The sequence below is a fragment of the Myodes glareolus genome, chromosome 15 (assembly GCF_982192425.1).
Source record: "Myodes glareolus chromosome 15, mMyoGla1.1, whole genome shotgun sequence".
Lineage (NCBI taxonomy): Eukaryota > Metazoa > Chordata > Mammalia > Rodentia > Cricetidae > Myodes > Myodes glareolus.
Genome location: NC_142040.1, coordinates 70,981,656 through 71,005,005, shown reverse-complemented (window position 1 = coordinate 71,005,005; position 23,350 = coordinate 70,981,656). Strand labels below are relative to the sequence as shown.

Genomic DNA, 23,350 nt, shown 5'->3' with positions numbered 1-23,350 from the left:
TTTATCCACAGAAAAGGTAAGTAACTGTGCATTGTATTGCTATGTGGAAGAGAAACCTGGTGAAAAGTTCTTTCCCTTGAGCTCCCAAGAGAAAACAGGTAATTGAAAGAAAGCCCTCCACTCTACGATCTAACCGCCATCCCTGGCCAAGAGGTTTACACACCTGCCCTGAATACTATTAATAGTGCTTCCTTCAGTAGAACTTTCTCTCCAGAATCCTTCCTCCCATGCTGCGAGCCTTGAGTTCTGGTTTTGTGTCCCTGGTCTCAGTGGGCTCAAAGTGTGCTGCAATAGGCCTTACACTAACTGAATTCTTACTGCGATCACGTGAGAAGGGTACGGTTGGGAAAGAGCTGCCTTCGACTATAATTTTGCTTGTTTCTGAGAGTCTTTACTCAATGGCACCTCAGTTCTCAAGGTCAGCCTTTGACAACAGTACATCGCCATTATTGTGGCAGTAAGCTTGCCACAATACAGGAGACAAATCAATGACCTTATTCGAGAGCTGCTGTCTTTCTTTGAAGGGCTCTTTTTTCATTATTTTAAGCCTTACTCCGGTGAGGATCGAAAGAAGGGTCTTTCCAATTCCTACTCACACAGAAAAGCTGTCACTAGACTATTTAAGCGTTGAAGTTGGAGAGCCTTCTTCGCTTCTGGTCTGTACTAGTTTATTTCCTTAGAGAAAACTCCAAGGATAACGTGAGGAACGCTGGCCAACTGATGCGAGCAGAGCCCAGTTTTTCATCATCCTTTCATCAGTAACTTAGTTCTGGCCAAGTAAGCGTTCCTAATTGTATCGCCACCTAGACCAATTCCCCTTCGCGGCGAATTCCATTTCGGCATTCGGCTGTGAAGTGTCCTTTCCCATCAGTTGCATAAGCCTCCCCTGGAGAGATTTTAATAATCTGGGTGATCATCGTTTTCAGGGATGCTTTCGTACGCCTTTTAAACCAAGCGCCGGAGTCACGCTGGTGAGGAACCAAAATGCTTGTTCCGGAGCCCATGCTGCCGGTCCTGGTCGAGTACCCCACGCCGTAGATCTTCGTCCCGCACGCCCGCTCGGGGGCGCGCCCGGTTGCCGCGCTCGCCCCGGGGGCTCCCGCGCTCCTTTGTCCTGGGACACACGCCGCACGTCCACGAGACGCTGCCTCGGCGTCCATGCCCCAGAGACGCTGCCTCGGCGTCCATGCCCCAGTGCCGCGCAGCTCTCGCCATCAGGACCGCTCACCTCCTCCTCTCCCGCCGCCACAGCAGCCACCACCGCCACGGGCCGCAAGCGAGCCGAGTGCGCGCGCCGGAAGTGACGCCTGGAGCCCCGGCGCCCCGCCTTTTCCGCCGCGCGCCCCGCCCAGGCCCGTCTTTCGGCCGCGTGCCCCTCCCCCTCCGCGGCGCTCGCTCTCTGTCAGCCGCTGTCCGTCTACCCCGTCGCCTGCCGTCCGGCTTCCTCTCGCACCTGAGCTTACGCACCTGCCCGGTCCGCGTCCTCTTCCTCCTCCCCTGTCTGTCCCCCTCCCGCCTTCCCTCCCATCGGGCCCAAGGCTCTGCCGGGTCGCGGGCGCCTCCGCGGCTGCGTCACCGCCGCCCCCCAGACAAGATGGACACCGCCGAGGAAGGTGAGGCGGCGGCGCCCGCGCCCTTGCAGCGGCGCCCGCGCTCCAGTCGGGGCCGGGGCGCTCGCGGCGACCGGCGCACCCCCGGGGGTCGGTTTGCTCGGCGGGCGCGCGGGTCGAGCCGGTCGTCCCGCGGGCTCGGGTCGGAAGGTGACCCTCTGCGCGCCCCCCGCCGGTTCCCTCGGCCGACGACCCGGGAGTGCCTGGACTTGGGTGTCCGAGACGCGGGGTGTCCGGGACGTGGGGTGCCTGAGATACGGAGGTGCCAGGAAGTGGGGTGTCCGAGACGTTGGGGCGCCGGGATCTGACGGTGCCGGGCACCGGAGCCTCAGCCTCCGCCATCCCGCGGTCCGCAGAGGAGGGGGCGGCGGTGCGGAGGCCGGGGGCGTTTTCCACTCCCCTCCCCCACTGTTTTTTCCCTTCTAATTCTGTGTTCTGGTGTTTGCCGATTGTCCTGAAGGCCCTACCTCTGTGCCACCGAACTTCTTTGTTGACTTTGAAAGTTCGCGGAAAATCCACGGTCAGGTGATGACGGCCGAGGGGACTGAACTGGCCTGACCCCCCTGTTGTAACACTTTGCCCTCGGCTCACCTCACCCCAAAGTGCACCGCCCTGACCCGGGAGGCGAGGGCCCCAAGAGACCTTTGGAGGGACCGCGGCTAATGTTTACGTTTCTCTCTTACCGCTTGACACAAGCGAGCCAGGGTCGGTTGGTTTGTGAGCGTGGCTGGTGGATGTGGTTGTTGGGAATGAGCGCCGAACACGAGAGGGACATGAGTGTAGAAAGTAGATGCCGCCCTGACGGTGGCGGGGTCTTTTCAAAGCGCTTTCAGGTTTGTAGAGTCGCTGATTGATCAGCGGGTCTGTAGAGGAAATTACTGATCGTATACTTACTTACCAGTGCGGATACTTACACTTCGGATATGTTTTTGTTAGAACGAGCGTCTTTTTCCTGCCTAAGAGTTTATTTGGGCAACTTTCAATGCGGTTGGGTCAAGCACTGTATTGAAGTCACTAGAGTAATAAAAAGTTTCATGTTATTGTGATGAGTTGATAAAACTTGATTTTTTTTTTTTTAAAAATAGTCTTTCCTTAATAAAATTGTCTAGTTTACAAAATCTGCTCCGGAGCTTTCACTTTGAAGTTCCGACGGCCCGGGAGGGAATGAGTGTGTTGACCTTTCACGGCTGTAGGGATTTCGGTTTATTTTAATAGCTTGTTTAAGGTTCACCAGGTAGTAAGGGACAGTTGCCCCTGTTGTCATTGCTTGTCGCTGTCAGTTCGTTAGGCTACAGTGTGGCTCTTACGTGCAATGAGTGAAGCTGGTTGCCATTGGAGACCACTTTGACTGTAAATGAAACTACTGAAGATTGACAGTCACCCAGGTTCATCTTGTAAACGTACATCTCCGTAGATTTCACATCCTTTTAGTGAATATTCGGTGTTTGTCTTCTAAGAAAGAGTTCTCCCTATTCGTCCGTTTACCTATACGAGTGTTTTATTCACGTGTATGGACGGCTGTAAGCTGCCGTGTGGGTGCTGGGGCTCAGAACCCCCGCCCTGTGAGAGCAAGTGCTCTTAACTGCTGCTCCACCTCTCTTGCTCCCTAAGTTTTAATTAATCTAGTAAGCCATGAGTATATTACTTGCTCTGTACCGGCATGCTATATGAAATTCTGATTCTTCTCACCTGGGCACTTAGTACTTGCATAGACTTACGATATGACCATAGTTATTAGTACTCAGAGATTGAGAAACTGAGTGTCTCTGGTGTCTTGTAATGCTTAAGGATACCTTTTTAAATATTGGGATAAGATAGAAGTGATTTTTAAAATTGATTTTTGATATCATACTCAAAGTAACTAATACTTACCAGGAGTCACTGTGTACTTCCCCTTAGTAAACACTGTATCTTGCCTCTCAATTCTGTCCACATGTTCAGGAAGGTAGAAACCTGCCATTGTTCTGGTGAAGAAGGAACTAAGGTTTAGCTTGACTGACTAACTTTCCCAGGTTCACTCAGGTAGAAAACGGCAAGAGAAAGATTCACACTCAGGTGAGATCTCATACTTAGACGTTTATCATTTGTTCTGCAGTGAGATTTCGTTTATATAGGATGAATCAGTAGTATAAATTAGCAAGACCTTACTTTTCAGCTGTTCTGTGTAACTATATTCATGAAAGTTAATATTGGTATTTTATTTATTTATTTATTTGTATGTATGTGGCAGTCAGAGGACAACCAATGGGAGTCAGTTTTCTCCTTCCACCAAGTGGGTTCCAGGAGTTGAACATCAGGTCACTTCAGCTGATGAGCCATCTCTCCAGGCACATGAAAGTGAAATTAATAGTTCTCATGTCTACTTTTGTAAAGTTTCAAGTTGGAAGTCTTTTTGAAATGTTCACAATTTAAATTTCACTTGAAATAGCTGGAAGGATAGTTTATGACATAAAGTGAAGGTGACAAAAGCTTGTGAACAGCTGTTTTACCTGCTTAGTTACTGCAGGGGATTTATTTTAAAAAAAGATTTATTTTTGGTTAAAGATTTATTTATTATTATTATGGGTGTTTTGACTGCATGCATTGTATGTGTGTACACCACATGCATGCTGTGCCATAGAGGCGAGAGGGCATTGGACCTCTGGAACTGGAGTTTTGAATATCTGTAAGCTTCCCTGTGGGTACTGAGAACTGAGCCCAGGTCCTCTGCCAGAACAGGCAGTTTATTGTCTTTTGTGTTTGGAAAGTATGACTTAACAGAGAGCATATTAAATTTTTTTTACTACTTTTATTTATTCATTTACTTATTTAGAGCGTGTGTGTGTGTGTAAGTGTTCCCATTTCATGGTGCAGTTATGGTGGTCAGCGGACAGTTTGTGGGAGTTGATTCTCTTCTTTTAGTCTCTCCTTCAACCATGTGTGTCCTGTGTACTGAACCCAGGTTGTTAGCTTTAGTAACAGGCACCTTTACTTGGTGAGCCAGCTCCATTACTTCACAAATTGATAGTTTATTTTTTAGTTATTTATTTTCGAGGCAGGGTTTATCTGTAACTTTGGGGCCTGTCATGGAACTAGTACTTGTAGACCAGGCTGGTTTCGAACTCAAAGAGATCCGCCTGCCTCCACCTCCTGAGTGCTGGGATTAAATGTGTGCACCACCACTGCCCGGCACAAATTGATTATTTAAATATCCGTTAGTAAGAGTGCATGCTATATGGATGGAGAGATGGCTCAGTCGTGAAGAGTGCATACTATGGGCTGGAGAGATGGCTCAATAGTTAAGGTCACTAACTGCTCTTCCTGAAGACTTGAGATCTAGTCCCAGCACCCACATGTCAGCTCACAACTATTTGTAACTTCAGTTCCAGAGACTCCATTGCTTTTTTTCTGACCTCCAAGGGCACCAGGTATGCATTTGGTGAACAGACATATATCCAGGCAAAATATCTATACAAATTAAGAAAAAAAAACCTTAAAGTTCATTCATTTTTATTCTTTCATATTCTTCTAGAGGACCTTAGTTTACTTCCCAACCCCCTTGTCAGGTGTCTCACAAATGCCTCTAATGCCAGTTTCAAGGGAGCCGACACACTCTCCTGGCCCCCAAGGGCAAACCTTCCAACCCCCTGCCCCTTGTATACCAACATACATAACAGATACACATGAAGAAAAGAATAACTCTTTTTAAAAAATCTTTTAATGCTATCTCCTATTTAAGGAAATGCTTATTTTTTTAACCCATTCTATGAAAAATGATTGTGGTGGGTAAATGATCCACCACAGAAACTGAATGTTACTCTTAACAATAAATAGTATGTTGTATTCTTCTGATAGACCATCTACAATGCTGTAATGCCGGGAATATTTGTATTTGCAGTAAATTGTTTATTTTATAATTTCTTCCTGTTCATGGTAAATGATTCCCTTTTTTTGTTTTTTTGAGACAGGGTTTCTCTGTGTAGCCCTGGCTGTCCTGTCTAGCTGTGTTAATCAGGCTGGTCTCGAACTCACAGAGATACGCCTGCCTCTGCCTTCCAAGTGCTCAGATTAAAGGCGCATGCCACCACCGCCCAACTTAATTACCAGATTTTAAAGATTGCTAAAGTGCTAAGTATATTGAATTATATTTTTGTCAAGTCAGCAAGTTTTGAGTTCATTTGCGTATTTGGCAGGTGACTCCTCTGGATATAGTTTGCAGGAGTACAGGTGTGTTACGTAACTATTGGCATCACTTCTTTAAACTTCAGAGCTAGAGGAGAACTTAGCCATATGTCCTCTTCCTTTTATGGGTCAGGAGTCTAATCTTGCAATGCACTGAGATTTTTAAATTTCACAAAACCATTTCTATACTGTGCTCAAAGATACATTTTTTTCCTTAAAGGAAAAGTGCTACAGTGTTGGAATAGATGCTGCAATTAAGAACTCATGTCTGAAGCTCTCATAAAAAATATTAAGCATTTTGCTTGAGACGAATGCTATTATTTCAGCCCAATGATATATAAAACAGTCTCCTTTGTTTTCCATTTTGCTAAATAACTACTAGTGGACATAACACACATATATTTATATTTTTGTGGGAAACTAAAAGTTCTGTTTTGTGCTTTATGATGAAAAATATTCGTTTTTCTATGTGTATTTATTTGGACCTCTATAGCCCTAGCTGCCCTAGAACTCATTATGTAGATCAGGCTGTGTAGAATGATTAATACAAACCCGGAGACAGATATTGGGGTTCCATCTGAAGGTCAGAAAAACAAAACAGCCAGCCACTGACTCCTACCTCTACCTCAGTCTGAAATGGTGATTCTGCCTCCAGGAATCCTCAGAATGAGATTGTCTCCTCCCCTCTTATATTCCTCTCTAGGGCTGGGGTTAAAAGCAATCACCACTACCATCCGGTTTCTATGGCAAACTAGTGTGGTTACTGGAATTAAAGGTGTTTGTCACCACTGCCTGGTCTGTAAGGCTGACTGATGGAGCTGTTTTACTCTCTGATCTTCAGGCAAGCTTTATTTATTAAAATGCAAATGAAATATCACTACAGGGCTGGCTGAGAGTCCCAAGTGCTGGCTCAGATCAGTGACGTTCACCAGCATGTCTGGCCCTGGAAGATCCTCATTTTTAAAAGTATGAAGGTGAACTGTATTGTGACTGGATCACACTGTTTAACATTATGGGAAAACTTGGAGTCGTTTAAGTTTAGGAGAAAGGCATTAAAAAAGATGGACTGATGTCAGAGTCAGACAGGTAACTTCTTTTTTTAGAATGTTTCACCTGTTTCCAGACACGTCTGCTTCATCTTGTCCACAGACCTGTGAACCAAGCATGCGTGCATTCGTCTGGCATATCTTTGAGTCCAGACAGTTGGTGTACTTGAATTAGGAAGGAAACAAATGGAGAAAGTTCTTTTTTTCATAGAGCTTAAATCTAATTAATTTGGTAGGTGAGGAAGGGAAAACAAGTATCAAATAAACTATGTGGCATGTATAAATAGAAGGTACTATGTGTTGTTTAGAATAGCAAGCATGAGGGCAGAGCCTACAATTTTGACAGCAGAAGACATAATAGATAGGGCATAGGAGGAGTTGTTCCTGCAAATGCTTTGTGGGTAGAGCAGGAATAACCTCTAAGGTACAAGCATGCTCAGAATGTCAGGAAACCACTAGGAAGGCGTGTCTCTGCGGGGTGTGTGTGTGTGTGTGTGTGAGTGAGCTTCAGGAGAACAGGTACATCATGAAGATATTTGGGGTGGTTGTCTAGGAGAAGTTCCGAGGGGGCACCAGTGAGGAACTGTCTGTAGCCCTAATAGGAGATAGGGCCTCTAGAAAAGTTCCCTTTAGCTAGAACAGAGGTGACATATAGACTTTCTTGGCACTTCGTCACTGATTACTTTCCCTGTGTAGACTTGTTTGGCACTAGGAGCTCACCCTGAATTTCTGGGAGCTAGAATATGACTAACTCATTTTGATCCAAGAAGTAGGGTGTTATTGGGAAAGGTAATAATAATAATAATAAAAAAGCAAAACTGATTGCATTGTCTTCAGCTGGCCAGGCATTCCAAAGGATGTCTGCTGCATGGCTGAGCTGATTGGAATGCTGCTGTGAATGCTGTGCTACCCAGAGGCTGTTTCTCAGTTTTCTTTATCCCATTCTTCCCTAAGGACGTGAAGAGCACTCATTTTTAGTGTGATGAAGAATGAGGTCTTAGAAGGGAATAAGAAGTCTTTCACCAGGAAAGCTTCTTGTAAATGTCTATTGTATTTCAGTGGGTCGTGAAAGTTTGGATTCAGATAGTGGGGATGAAATGTACATAAAGCAGATCAGTATAACCCTTAACTCCGTAGATGATAATGGCTTTAGTTTTCAACTTGTCAACTACCGTGACAGTGCCATAGGCTGTGTGCTAACTGAGCACTGTCCTGCTGGACAGAAGCTTTGCATAGAGGTGTTGACAGGTGGTGTCCTCTCCCATGTGTGTTAATGTGGTCTCCATCTGCACAGATCTATGCCTATAAATTAGTTGTCTCTGCCAGTTGTTCAGACTGGACTTGTACAAAGTTTCTTTCCTTCATCCTGCTTTCGGAAGTGCTTCTTATAAACAGAACCTTAAACACAGTATAGTCTTTAAGGAGGCCAGAAAGTGTAGTTTCCAGACTTCCAAGAATAACAGTAAAGGTTATTGTTTTATAATGATAGTAATTAGAATCTTAATGTTTATTATTGTAAGTGAGGTAAATGTATGTATTGGTTTCTAATGATAGTAATCTGGAAAGGTAATACATACATAAGGAATCAGAATTTTAATCTTTATTACTGTATGTGAGCTAAATGCATGGGAAGGTGGAATCAGAGGACTGGTTTGTAGAGTCATTTCTTGTCCTCCAATTTTATGTGGCTTTGGGGGTTGGCCAAGCTTGTGCTTCAAATGCAAATGCTATTACCAGCTGAGCTGCTTGTAAGCATGGGAATTAGAATTTTCAACAATGTGTAAGGAAGGCCTGCTTCCCAAATTAAGTAATAACATTTTCATAGACAAAGAATTTGAGGAACATAGCCAAGGTTGAGACAGGGTATCATAGGCTTAGGTAGGTTGGCCTTAAAGTTTCTATGGGGCTTAGACCGATTGTGGGCTCATGTCTGTTGCCTCCACTTTCCAAGTGCGAGGATTTTTGTACTATTATACTTAGCAAAATTTTTTAAAAATAGAATTTGAGCAGCTAAAGTATTTTATTTTGTTATAATTGTAAAGTAGCAGCAAAAACACTAGCTACTTTGAGAAACTTTTGTTTCTCTTTTTTTAAACTGAAAATAGACTTTTAAAAATATAATATATTCTGATTACAGCTTCCCCTTGCCCCAGATCCTCCCTGTTCCTCTCCATCTCTCTTCCCATCCAGATCCATACCCTTTCTATCTCTACTTAGGAAAACAAGTGGGTATCTAAGGGATAATAATGAGATAAAAAAACAAACAAACTGATGGTAGAAAAATAGCCTAAGAAAAAGGATGGAAACACATACAGATGCAGAGACACACTTGTTTGCACACACAGGTATCCCATGAAAACAAGCAAAGGACTATCATATTGTGTGTAGAAGGCCTTGTTTCCTTGGTGTCCTCCATCCCCTCTGGATCTTAGCAAATTCTCTTCTAATCAATTATAATGGCACCAATTTTTACATTTTATTTTTTAGGCTGTGACCTAAAGTTTTTATTTCTGCTTTGTTTAGTTAATCTACATTTTTCTGTGTGCACATATAGTTTTAAATGAACTATATTCCATATAGTAAAAGTATACAGTTTATATAGCTGTGTATAGACTAACTAAAAATATCCAGCATAATGTTTTCAGTCATACATTTTTAATATTTGTCTATTATGTTGAAGCTACAAATTGTGAACATTTTCCTGACAGATAAGAACAATGTATCTCCTCCAGGTAAAACTGTATGGCTCATGTTGCTGCTGTCTGCTCAGGGTAGCATGTGAGAGTGACAGTGTGTATGCCTTCATCCCCTGCTCCAAACTAGTGAGGAACGAGACCGTTTCCAGTGTAGGGCGGTGAACAGTAGCTTTTCAAGTCATGGTCATCAAAACCAGGAAAAGTGAGAAACTCCCAGATCTGAGGAAACCCAAGGAGACATGACTTAAGTGTATATGGAGTGTGTATGGAGTGAGTGTACAGGAAAAGAGCACCAGGTAAAGACTAAGGGATTCTGAATCAACGATGGACTTCAATGATAATGTGTCAGTATTGGGTTATTAAATTAAAGAAGGTGTAACAAATCCTAATAAGAAATTAATAATAAGAGATACTACATGCTGAATTTTCTACAGTCTCTTATAATTTTTGTAAGTCTGACTGTTCTATAAAATAGTCTATTAGTAATAATAGTAAATTCTGAAATCATCACATTTATCATTAACAGAAGAACTGAGAGCTCTTCAGATCATCTTACATAAAATAATTTTAAAGAAAAAACAGGACTGGAGAAATGGCTCACTCAGTAGGTAAAGTACTTGATATGTAACTGTGAGGATAATTGGAGCTAGTGGAAAAGACACTTGGCTAAAATTTTATATTTTTAGCAATAAAGAGTGATGGTTAACTCTTGCATTAGAAGGTTTATACTTCATTATATAACTGGTAAAGAATTCTTTATTGCTGGTGGGAAACTGATACTTTAGAATCCGTTTAGTGTTTTTCCTACTTGAGACCTTGCCTGTCCTTGTTTTTATACAATAAGAGTGACTTAAGGAAACAAATGGGTAGATTCAGTTCTGGGGTGTGTGTGTGTGTGTGTGTGTGTGTGTGTGTGTGTTTGTTTGTGTATCAGGTTAATGAACTTGTGTCTAGGCTGAGTCACCCTCCATCTAGTGCTTCTGCACTGTTTATGCTGCCCACCCATTCATCATTATTACCCAATTTATCAGATCAGCTGTGATGCTATCGCATCTTGTGCAAAGATCTCTCACTTTACTTAATCATTATTGATGCTTGTGAGTCTGTTACCAGTTATTATGATGATTGCCTGTTCCCTTATTATTGTTGCTTAGCCTTACCTGTTACCCTGTGTGTGTGAGTGCACCAGTTGTGCGTGCAAGGAAGGCTAGTATATGTGGGGCACTCACTGTTCTTGGTGCTTGTTTGATGTGGGAAAAGAGAAAGTTTTGTTTGTGAGTTTTGTTTACTCCACCTCCTTTCTCTCCTAATGCTCTGTTGACAGAAATGTTATATACTTTGTTATAGTCACTAAGGTCTTTCAAGTATTCTCGCTATTGAGATTGAGAAGCTTCTATTGTCAAATCTTAAATTTACTATTTTTTCCAGTAAATGTTTTTGTTTTTTGCTTATTTTATTCAAAAATTTACACTGGGGTTTTTTTTCTTCTATGTCTCTGAAAACTTGATCTTTTATGTCTTTCAAATGTGTTTGTTATTGCTGATGAAATCATTTTTTTTTCCTTTTTTCTTTATTTTCCTCCGAGACAGGGTTTCTCTGTGTAACTTTGGAGCCTGTTCTGGCACTCTCTCTGTAGATCAGGCTGGCTTCAAACTCACAGAAATCTGCCTGCCTCAGTCTCCGAAGTGTTGGGATTAAAGCACCTGGCCAGAATCATTTTTATGATGGCTGCAGTGTTAACATCTATTGGTTGTGTTTTTTTCATTTAGGCTGGGGTTTTACTTATGCTTAGCATGAGTGATTTTTCAGTTGGATTGTGGATATTTTTGGTTGTGTGTAGCCTCTGGTTCTTATTAAAATGTTTAGGGGTTTGTTTTAAACGGGTCTTTTTTTATGATGTGCAGGTAGAAGAGGCACTGTCTCATTACCACCAGCTGGAAGTGAAAGTTCCTTCCTCCCCCTTTGATCCTTTTTGATGTTAGTCGTGAGTGCTTTTGTTGTTGCTCTTTAGGATATCCGGATCCTTGGTAGGCCCATCCCCGATACCCACAGGGTGAGAAAAGTGGTTCCTTATTTGTGAAAGCTGTAGTCACAATAAGCCTTTTTTTTTTTTAAATCTTGGTGGGTTGTATACTTGTTAGGTGGTGATATTTTGTGGGCTTTCATTGGCAGAGGGAGGGCTAGGATCACATTATTTTTTCATGTGGCATTTGTTTTGGGTGCAGTGGTAGAAGTTGAATTAGATTGTTGACTTTTGGGAATGTTGAGGCAAATACTATTTAAGTTTTTTTTCTTTTTCTTCCCCTGATGGAACTATTGCAAATACAATTTATCCAGTACTTATTATGCTAAAAGATAAAAAGATGGGTCAGTGAAATGAGAAAATTATTAGCATGAATTTTCCTATTTTCTTCTATGCATTAAGTTTAACCATATACTAGAACCTTCTTACAACGTCCTATGACCACAAATATTTATATTCTGCTTTTTATTGTTTCTATAAACAGTTAATAATTATGTGTAGGATTTCTTTGCATTTCCTCAGAGTATAGTCTATGAGGGATGTATGAGTATATTGCTGGCTTTAATTTTTTAATTAAGGTTTATTCATTTTATTTTGGTGTGTGTGTGTGTGTGTGTGTGTGTGTGTGCTTGAATAATTGTGTACCTGTGTGTTCCAGTACCCACAGAAGTGTCAGATGCCCTTGAACTAGAGTTAAGAGTTGTGAGCTGTCTTTACAAGAGTAGCAAATGCTTTTAGCCTCTGCTTTCTCTCCAGCCCCTTCTGGTTGGTCTGTCTGTCTGTGTTTCCCTCCCTCCCTTCCTTTCTTATTTTTTTTTAGAGCTGTATCTGTTTATTATTGTGTGTGTATCTGTGGGCATGGGTGTGACTCAGAGTGGAGGTCAAAGGACAACTTTGTGGAGTCTGTTCTTCTCTTTTACATTTACATGGGGTACATCTGGCTTGCATAGCAAGTACTTTAACTTGCTGAACCATCTCACCAGCTCCATATTGCTGTCTTAAAGTGTCTTAATTTTTTTGTGATTAGTTATGATAGATGCTTGAGTTTATTAATTTGTGTTTTCATTTAGGAATTGCTTGTTTCCCATTTTGATATAACTTTGTTTTATAATTATAAAATGATTTCCATGATTCTGAAACAAAATGGATGAGCAGTCTACAATTACCTTACTTTTTCCCCCATAGAATTAGTCTTATTATGGGAGGCCTTAATAATTTTATGTATGTTTGTTTGGAAAGGATCATTACCATTATTTAACCCTTCTCACCTTCTTCAAAGAGCCAAAAATGTATCAGAACAATTGCTAATGAACAGTGGCTGTTAAAAAGAAAGGTGTGTGTTGTTCACACACAGGTGCTGCAGTGCCTGTGCTGAGGTCAGAGGATAGCGCTCAGGGGTTGATTTTTTTGCTTCACTCAACTTTATTGAAACTAATTTCTGCTGTCGTGCTGTGTACTCCAGGCTAGGTAGTCTGTGAGCTTTCAGGCAGTTCTCTCGCCTCCACCGCCCATCTTGCTATACAGGTGCTGGGATTGCAGATGAAGGTGACTGCATGCAGCTTTTACTGAGTTCCAGAGGTCAGACTTGTGTGAGTCATGCTGTTACCTGCTGAGCTATGGCCTTGACCCTGCCTGGCTCTCAAACTTTTGAGATTTTAACACAATGTTTACACTCTTAAAGACCTTGGAAGAGCTTTGTTACATAAGAAAATAAAGTGGGGGCTGGAGAGATGTCTCAATGGTTAAGAGCTTTGCCTGATCTTCCAAAGATCCTGAGTTCAATTCCCAGTAACCACATGGTGGCTCACAACCATCTGTAATGAGGTCTGATGCCCCCTTCTGGCCTTCAGGCATACACGCAGACAGAATATTGTATACATAATAAATAAATATTTTTTAAAAAGAAAATAAAATGGAACCATTTTTAATTTTACTTAAATACCATATTCATTATGAAATACAATACTATTTTACATAAAACTCTATCTTCCAAATCCCCCAAATTGAGAAGAAGAGTGGGTATATTTTATATTACAATTTTTTTTGAGATGACCCTTTATGTAGCCTTGGTTGTCTTCAAGTGAGGTCTGCCTGCCTCTGCCTCCTAAGTGCTAGGATTAAAGGAGGGTACCACCATTTCCAGTTTATATTTACAATTGTCTTTAATTGTAATAAATAGTTAATAGAACAACAGCTGGATTAAAAAAAATCTATGGTAGCATCCAATATATTGTATCATGTGTCCTCCACAAACACCACTGTAAGCTAGATGTAGTGTTTTATGTCTATAATCCAAGCATTTGGAGACTGTCACAGGAGAGCACTGAGTTTAGGCTCAATCTGGGCTACAGATTAAGATCCTGTTTTAAAAGAAAAAAGGAAGAATGGGCTCACCAGTGACTAAAAGAGAATACTCAGGATTTCTAAAAAGAAGTTCTGACTTTTTGTTCTCTAAATAAGAAAGGAACTACAGAACTCCAAGGATCCAGCTTCTCTGCTACACATTAGCGCTGGCTTGAGTTTGAGTTGGTTGTCTGTGTATGGCATTGTGTTTGTTGGTCAGTCTCCAAGAAGGATGGAGACCTTCTGAAAAATCAGTGTCCTTGCCAGGTGTGTATTGGGCCTCCTAAGAAGATCTCCCCACCTCAGTCCTTCTCCTGCACAGGAGCACCCCTGGGATTTACCATCGCCTTGTCCCCAGCATAATTTTCTCAGCACACAAAATTGTGTTTCCTTGAACTGATCACCATGTCCATATGCTTTATCACTCACGCTAGTCCTTGTCTCTTGCCAACCACAGTGAGTTGCATCCTTGCTCTTCCCAAAACCATACTTGGTAGCTGACCTGTCACCATGTTCCTCCCTGGAGGGTGGGTGATGTGGCAATCCATATTTATATTTATATGAGCCTGGCTTTGTTACTGCTCTTTTCTTTGCATCTTGTTCCCATGGAGCATTCTCAAAGGAGGGCCATTGATACAGGATCCATATCTGGTACTGATCCACCTTTATCAACTCACACCATCCTGTCCCCTTGGTTGATCTGTAGCAATGAATGCCTCTGTCAGTATTCGTTATGGTGGTGGTGTGTAGGACATTGGGCAGCATTCATCTCCTGCCTGGATAACTGGTAACTTTAAAGCTAATCTGCGTCCACAGCACTAGTGGCTCTGGTACTTGAAGATAACCTTGTTCAGCTGTAAGCACCCATGCATGACCTTGTCACCTTTTTTGTGTTGGTTACACGATGTGCTGTGGCAATGACTAACCTGAAACCGAGGTGATGGGGAATCTTGGTTCAATTTCACAGTGGGGCCCTTGCTAAACTAACTCTCTCAAAAGAAGGCAGGGGCATGCATATTACTAACTCCAAGCGGGAAAGGGCAGTGAGTGCAGCCTCACTGAACTCTGCCAGAGACTGAGCTGTGAGATAGCTCTTCTGTGGGCAAGGAAGTGTGACTTTTCCATATTGGTGAAGAGACTTGTCTGGTTGCTTGGTAACCACAGAGAGTAATGTAGCGACCAATTAGGTTTTCCTGAGTGTTTGGTGTCTCTTGGCTTGGATAAGCAGCATTTTGTCATTCAAGAATGAACAGCCAGCAAGTCTATAATGTTCGCAGGTGGCTAAAATTGGTGCACCGTAGTGCTCATCTTGTGTGTCTTTTAATCCAAAGGCTACCACAGGGTCTCTCAGTTAAGCAGGGAGCAGAGTTGTAACTCTTTTCCTTTGAGTGAGGAATTCCCCTTAAGACAGGAAGTCAGAAACAAACATGTGTTTGCCCCCTTTGAACATTGTCTTTGGGATTAATTGGCACTTGGCGGCGAGGGATGGCTGAGAAGACTAAGTAATAGCAGTAGTGAAATTTCAGTATGTGGAACGCAGAGGAGCTTTAGGAAATGAACAGGAGAGCACCAAGATCTCCCAAGGGTCTCCTCCGTGAGGTTTGCAGGCCACAGCTATGGGAGGGCAGGACATGTTTGTGTCTAGAGCCCTTTGTGATGCTCGTCCTGGGCTCCTATAGCTCCTGCTTAAAGAAGCTCCTGGTTCCCCTTTCCCTAGTAGGAGTCTGCTCATCCTGAGGTGCCTTCCTTGGGTCCTAGTGATGTGTGTGCACACAAGTGCATGTGCTTACCTGTTTCTACTTTCATTCCTTGTACGTGAAGCAAGGAAAGAGAATGTACTGTGTGTTCCTCTGCTGTTGCTGTCTTAAGACCCCAGACATGGTTTTTTAAAAAATACAATTATTTAAAAAATTATTTTTCCTTTAATGTGTCTAGATATTTTCCCTGCATGTACTATGCTCATGCCACTAGTGCCGGCCGAGAAAAGAAGAGGGTGTCAGGTCCCTTGAGACTGGAGTTACAGACAGTTGTGGGCTACCAAGTGGATGCTAGAAATCAAACCCTAGTCCTTTGGAAGAGCAGCCAGTGTGCCCTTCACCATCAAGCCATCTCTCCTCGCTGAAATTTAATTTTAGAAATAATTTTATTTTAAAAATAATTTTGAGGTTGGCATACAAAGCAGCGGGCTTCATTGATGCATTTTCATGTATGTCAATATATTTTGGGTTCATTTCCCCCTTCCCTCTCAGTTGTTTTTGTGGTGCTTAAAACCCTTAGGACTGGATTTAGACTTTAAAAAGTCACACTGTAGGAACACTAATATTTGTGGCTAGGTGACCTGATTCTTCTTATTTCATTGAGTGTTTGTTACATGATAATGTAAGTATAGATAAATGAAACTTTTTTGTTACTTTCAGCTTTATATACAGCACTTTCTAAGGAACAGCTCATCTTTATGCATTTTGAAGGATTGTTCTTAGGATCTGATATGTCCTCAATAAAAGTTCCATCACAGTTTTTAGGTCTTCATCCTGTTGACTGATGTGATAGATTTCACCTTTAGCACAAAATATTCTTGTTTTGTTGGTCTTCTTATATAAAAATCATAACCAAAAGTAATTCCATTTTTCTTCTGTTATTAGACATATGTCGAGTGTGCCGGTCAGAAGGAACACCTGAGAAACCTCTTTATCATCCTTGTGTGTGTACTGGCAGTATTAAGTTTATTCATCAAGAATGGTAAGTCATTTGGAAAATTGTATAACTCTTAAATTCAATTTTGTCTTCTCTAATAAAAGTGATCATTTCAGTGAATTTGACCTGTAATTTATTATATTTAAAACTTTTACTATAAAAATCTATAACAAAATGTATAGTTTGACTAAGCAATTACCCATAGTTAATACCAGACAATTTTGGTATATTGTGGATATGCTAATGATAGCTTATTGTTTATTTCTAGCATTGAGAACTTGTTTTGTTCGTGGAAAGAATTATTCTTTTCTGGTTTTGAGTGGCATAATTATAGCTTATTCACTATTCTATGCCAAGAATTGTCTTCTGTACTTTACATATCTTAAACTCCTTTTCTGGAACATTATTATATGGATGAAGAAATGGTATACCAACAGGTTGAGTGATTTGTCCTAAGCACATATCCTTGCCAGGGGGAGAACGGGAATTCAGACCTGGTTACCAGCTGTGAGCCTTGTGAGACCAGTATCAAAACTGATGCTGAACTAATTGTAATTCAGTGTTCGTTTAGTTCTGAAGAGGTTAGAATTTTGGCTAATTAAATATTTTTATTCATATATTGTATACTGATTTGTATTATCTGTTTTTAAGTTTTATACTCTTAGAAGGCACATATAAAAAGTTAAAATATTTCATATTTGAAATATTGAAAACTATCAGAGGGACTGGAGAGATGGCTCAGAGGTTAAGGGCACTGACTGCTCTTCCAGAGGTCCTGAGTTCAATTCCCAGCAACCACATGGTGGCTCACAGCCATCTGTAATGGGGTCTGATGCCCTCTTCTGGCCAGCAGGCATACACACAGACAGAACACCATATACATAATAAATAAATAAATAAGTCTTTAAAAAAAAAAGAAAACTATAAGAGGTCTATGATACAAAAATTTTAATAAAAGCACTAGGCACTAGTTTTCAGTGAAACCTTAAAGTTGTTTTGTTTTTAATATTGTATTCATGGATGTATTTGTGATTACAGCTTAGTTCAATGGTTGAAACACAGTCGAAAAGAATACTGTGAATTATGCAAGCACAGATTTGCTTTCACACCAAGTAAGTTCGTTTGACATTTTCACTGCAGTTTTCTTTTGTTATTTCTGGCAACAAAAGGTGTTTAAAGAATTTGAAAGCAATAATCTTCAACTTCATTGTCTTTGATAGTAATAGAAAAAAACTGTTGCACTTAGAAGGATATTTAAAAAACAGTCATCTTTTAATTTAATATACTTATGCTTGTTTTGTAGGCTGTTTTCTTTTTTCTTTGTGTTTTTGCTTAGTTACAGACAAGTGTAACATAATACACAGAGGTATTATGAGTGCTTGTGAAAACCCATCACTTAGTTCTATTGTTTTTCTTTCTTTTTTCTTTTTCAAGATAGGGTTTCTTAGTAGCTATGCAGTGTGTCCTGGAACTCATTCCATAGACTAGGCTGGCCTCGAACACACCTCGAACATTCGCCCATCTCTGCCTCCCGAGAGCTGGGATTAAAGGCATGTACTGCCACTGCCTGGCAATTGTACTTATTTTTCAACTCACATGGTCTGTCTCTTTTTATCTGTGCTCTCATTTCTTATTATAGTGTTTAATTTTTTTTTAGGTTGTCCTTTTTAAAAGAAACCCTATGAGTTTTAATTTCATCTACATTTCTTCCTTTTAAGAAACATTATCTCTGCAGAAACAGTGATGCCTTGAGTTCATAGAGTCTAATGCCGTTCAGCTTGAACTCCTGATTTGGAGCTGTGAAAATAAACACAGTGGTGAAGAGCGAGCCTTCGAGCAGTTTTTTCTTTCTGAAACCAACTCTTTAAAATATCTATGTATGTGTGACTGTGCGGGTGTATGTGTTTGTGTGTGGGTGCACACATGTGTATGCGAATGCACTTGAGTAGCCAGAGATAGATGTGGGATTTCCTTTTTTTAGACAGGGACAGCCCTGGCTGTCCTTGAACTCACTATGTAGTACGTGCCAGGCTCAAACTCGCAGAGATGGACCTGCTTCTAACTCCCGAGTGCTAGGATTAAAGGCATGTGGCATTGTGGCTGACTGGCATGTCCTTGATTTTTTTTTTCCCTCTATTTTATATACTGTCATTTAAGTCCTGAACTCCTCACCTCAACAAGTCTAGCCAGCTAAATCTTCTGTCCCCACTTTTTAAGCACTGGATACAGGCAGACCAAGGCTTCCATGCCCATCCAGCATGCTTACTGTGGATGTTGGAGATCCTAATGCTAATCTTCATGCTTGCAAGCTATTTCCCCAGCCTTGGGAAACTAACTTTTAAGCTCATGTGTTATAAGGCTTTAATAACTATTTTTCAGATGTCTAAAATTTTAGTTGTAATACTTGTGTTTATTGATTAATATTGTTATCTTAAATAAACAGCACTGTATTGGCAGAGTACTAAAAATGTAAAGCACAGTTTTTCATGCTGGCTGGGGTCCTTGTACATTGCACCTGATTTTTTGTATTTATAAGACTCTTGTGCTTCTCAACGCAAATACTGTAACTTAATCATTAGTTTTACTTGATATCTGAGAAGCATGGATAATTAAAGTTACTGTGTTTTCTTTATTCATTGCCAGCAGAAATGCCACTTGTATTTGTTCATAGTCCTTATTTTCTCTAGTGTATAATCTTATTACTAATTGCGAAGATTTATAGCAAACTAAGACTGCATGATTAAATTCTTCATGAAGTTTGACTGGTAGAAAATACCCTGTGGACTTCTACTTTGAGACCAATAAAAGCTCCCTTTGCATGCGTGCTCTTCTGATGTTTGTGGGCTGTTCTCTGTAGTCCTTCCCCAGGACTCTGCTGTTCTTTACACTGAGTGTACTCTTGGCTGGGGGTCTGCGGCATGGACGGACTTGACGTTTAAGTCTTGCTCCTTATGTTTGTAGATGAATAGTTCTGTGACACTGCTTTTGAATGTTTTGTTTGTATTTTTTTTTTTTGACTGCTTAGGATTAAACCTAAGCAAGTACTTTCTGTCTGAGATACACCCCAGCCTTGTCTTATTTGGTAGTCTAGTTTTAGTTATTTTTTCTTCTCCCCAAGCTCTGTTTTATAAATTTTAGACCATTGGTTTTATATAACAATTCCTTGTTTTTGCCCCATTGGAGAAAAGAGGTGTTTGAAAGACAATGCGTATTATCTGGAGTAGAGAGTTTTAGTAAATAGCAGTTTTTACTGAAACAATTGTGAAGATATTTTCTAAAATGTGGGACTATTCTCAAATGAATTACATTTCGTAAAGATGTCTGAATTTATTGTTTGAAAATTAAAGTAAGATGTTAGAATTGGAGGAGGGTTGACTGAAACCTCATGAAATGACTGTCCCAGGCTTGTTGGGATGTTGTGTCTAAGCCTGCATTTAGGGGGTTCTGTGATAACATACTTCAGGTTACTTTTGCACTTCTTACCTTTTCTTGATCCTTTATAGTTCGAGAAGCCAGATCATTGTATGGCTTACACGTTACATATGTGTAAACTGACTCTGCTTGAGATTCAAGGCTGTGAGCAGGGGAGGTTAGATTTCTTACTCCTGCTGCTTTTTCTCTGCTCAGTGGCCTTTTTTGTTGTTGTTCATTTCCATATTTTAGTTGTGATTTGTATAGATAGATGTCTTGTATAAATGTAGTATTCTTGTAATAACTTGATTTTCAGTGCCTTATAGAAAAACACTTAAGCGCAACATCTCTACTTTGTATTTATGAGTTAAATCATTTAAAAGTTCTCATGAAATCCTGCATATCTTTTTCCTCTTACAGTTTATTCTCCAGATATGCCATCACGGCTACCAATCCAAGACATATTTGCTGGACTGGTTACAAGTATTGGCACTGCAATACGATACTGGTTTCATTATACACTTGTGGCCTTTGCATGGTTGGGAGTTGTTCCTCTTACAGCATGTGAGTAGTCATAACTCTTCTGGAGTTATTTAAACATTCTATAACTATTTGCTATTTTAATTATGTTTCCTGATACTGGGAATGATGTTTAATTATTATTTGATTTATATTATCATGTATTTGGGAAACCTTGTTTAGAAAACGTCCTCACTGAGTTGCTTCTGGAGGAGGGAAGAGTGTTTTTCTTAAAGACATAGAGCAGTATTGATAATCCATGAGTGGCAGAGTATATAGATATGATTCTGTGGACTTTAAAATAAGCAAGGGTTTTAAATACATGTAATTTAGATCCTCTTCTCTCCTTAACTAAAACTAGCTTGACTGCCTATGGAGATGAAAACCATAAGCACTGATGGAGAGTGACTTAGTGAGCTCTCCTGTGGTATAACTCAGAGACAAATAAGGAGGTATGGGAGCTGGAGCTGGCACTTTTAGTAACTGCATAGCTTGTTGTTCTACAAGGTAAGATTGTTGGAGATGAGGAGTTGCTCATTTCTGTTAGCAAGGAGACCACAAACCTAAATAGTCTCAAGTTTTCCAGAACCAGGTAGGGTGATGATGGTGGTAAGTGTATGGTGATATTATACTCCCAGATTGCCCTACAAAGTGGAGACAATCAGATATAAAATCAGCTGGTTGAATGCTAGAAGACAGTGTCAAGTTCCAAATATGACAGTTTTAAGTTCCTCAACCCCCCAAATATACTCAGTTGGAAGAACAGAATACAGACACTTCCTTAGACTTAAGTGTTCAGAATGTGTGCCACCTTAAACTTTAAAGTAATGCACACCTTAATTCTATCACTCTGGAGGCTGAAGCAGGAGGATCCCCAGTGGGAGGCCAGGTTGGTCTATATGGAGCATAGGAAATGAAACAGAAGAAAATTTTTCAGTTAAAGTGGAAGACAACATGCCTTTCTGAAAATCAACAGACCGCACAGTTGAGCACAAGTGAACGTTTAGTTCATTTTAACAAGCTTGGTTCTGTCCCGACTTTGCATATACACTTGTGCATCATATTATAATACACACTCTTACAGATTCTTCTTTTTTTAATTTTTCTTATTTAATGTATGAGTGCTTTATCTGCATGCACAAGTTTATGCCAGAAGAGGGCATCAGATTCCACTATAGATGGCTGTGAGCTACCATGTGATTGCTGGTAATTGAACTCAGGACCTCTTAATTGCTAGCCATCTCTCCAGCCTCCAGACTCTTCTTTATGATTCTGCTCCCCATCCCTCTTTCCTAGTACATATCAGAGGTTTAAGGTGTCTTAATGATGCCCAGCCCATTTACCTACTGACTGATGGTTTGTGAGTTTTACTTACTGTAAGCATGCTTGTTTCCTTTTGTATAGGTACCTAAGTAATTTCCTTTATAGATACTCTTTACTATTCTGCCCTTTTGATTTGACCTGTAAAAGAAACCATTGAACTCATGAAAATGTCTGATTTAAGACTAAGGACAGTGCTTAAACTAATGTGCCAGAAGTGTTCTGAAGGAAAACCTCAGGGTCTCCTTAGTCTTTGAAAAGCTGTGGTCTTGTTACCACATTCTCTCTAGAATTCTGCCTTTCTCACTAAAATCCATTTAATCTTTTCTGAATAAGAGGGCAAGGGATGGCTGTGAATTCTTATAACCTGGTGTTTGCCCTCCATGTTTATAATTTAAGATATTCTTTGAGACCTTTTGAAACTATCTTTCTGTATGTATGTGTGTATGTATATATGCGTGCATTTTTAAAGTCTTTTAAAAACAATTTTCTGTGTATGTGTTCTTGTACCATGGTGTGTGTAAAGGTCAGAACGACTTGGTGGAATACTTCTCTCCTCCAGATTTATATGGGTTCCCGGAGTTGAACAGAGGTTGCTCCCTCTTTACCGATATATAGAGTGTGAAAACCAATTCCAGAAAGTTGTCTTCTGACGTCTACACACACACACTGGTATGTGGGTGCTCATACTCAGTCAACCGTGCACACACACATGTACATACGTACACATGAAAATAAAATAACTAAACCCAATATGACTCATGCCTACAAAGAATAAGAATGCTTGCTTTCTTGGTATTGGTAATATTTCACTTTACCTCTGCTTCCTTGAGCCACACACTTGTGTGAGTATGTGATGCTAGTTGTGACTGTGCCTCTGTGCCTTTGTTTGCAGGCCGCATCTACAAGTGCTTGTTTACTGGCTCCGTGAGCTCACTACTGACACTGCCCCTAGACATGCTGTCAACGTGAGTATTGGCTCTGAGAGTGAAGTTTGGGCAATGTAATGATGCTTTTCCTCTTGTATTTATTCTTTTTTTGTTTTTGTTTTTATTTTTTTATTTTTTTTGAGACAGGGTTTCTTTGTGGTATAACCACCCTGGCTGTCCTGGAACTTACTCTTTAGACCTGTCTGACCTCAAACCCACCAAGATCCACTTGCCTCTGCCTCCCAATCGCTAGGATTAAAGGCATGTGTCACCACACTTAGCCTATGTATTCTTATTACTTGAAAATTCACCTAAGAACAGCGAATCATTTTTTTTCCTTCTAACAGTTGTAGCTACAGTAGAAATTGCTATGTGTAAGTTCTGTTTCTTGAAAACAGAAGAATTTAAGGAGCCTTTTTGTAATGTTGGCATTACATTAGCACCTTGCTGGACCTGTGTTGGCATGTCCATTGACAAGCTTACGGGCTGCTTCCTTCGAAGGTCAGACTACTCACAGAAGAAGGCTAGGGTGGAAGGAGAGTTCTACATATTCTCTATAGGTTGTTACTTGTTCCTGAAAATTTTGCTGATATTTCAC

The 23,350-nt window shown here is 40.8% G+C and overlaps 1 protein-coding gene across 2 annotated transcripts in view; it reads left to right on the top strand.

Annotated features, from left to right (window-relative positions):
- Nucleotides 1–1,405: 1,405 nt before the first annotated feature.
- The window catches only part of Marchf6 (membrane associated ring-CH-type finger 6), a 64,410-nt gene continuing 42,465 nt past the window's right edge, over nt 1,406–23,350 (top strand). For both annotated transcript variants that reach the window (XM_087896976.1, XM_087896975.1), the window contains exons 1-5: nt 1,406–1,613; nt 16,522–16,618; nt 17,612–17,685; nt 20,405–20,548; nt 22,719–22,791. In XM_087896976.1, the coding sequence (XP_087753102.1) occupies nt 1,595–1,613; nt 16,522–16,618; nt 17,612–17,685; nt 20,405–20,548; nt 22,719–22,791 (407 nt within the window). In that variant the 5' untranslated portion in view covers nt 1,406–1,594. The remainder of the gene's footprint in view (nt 1,614–16,521; nt 16,619–17,611; nt 17,686–20,404; nt 20,549–22,718; nt 22,792–23,350) is intronic.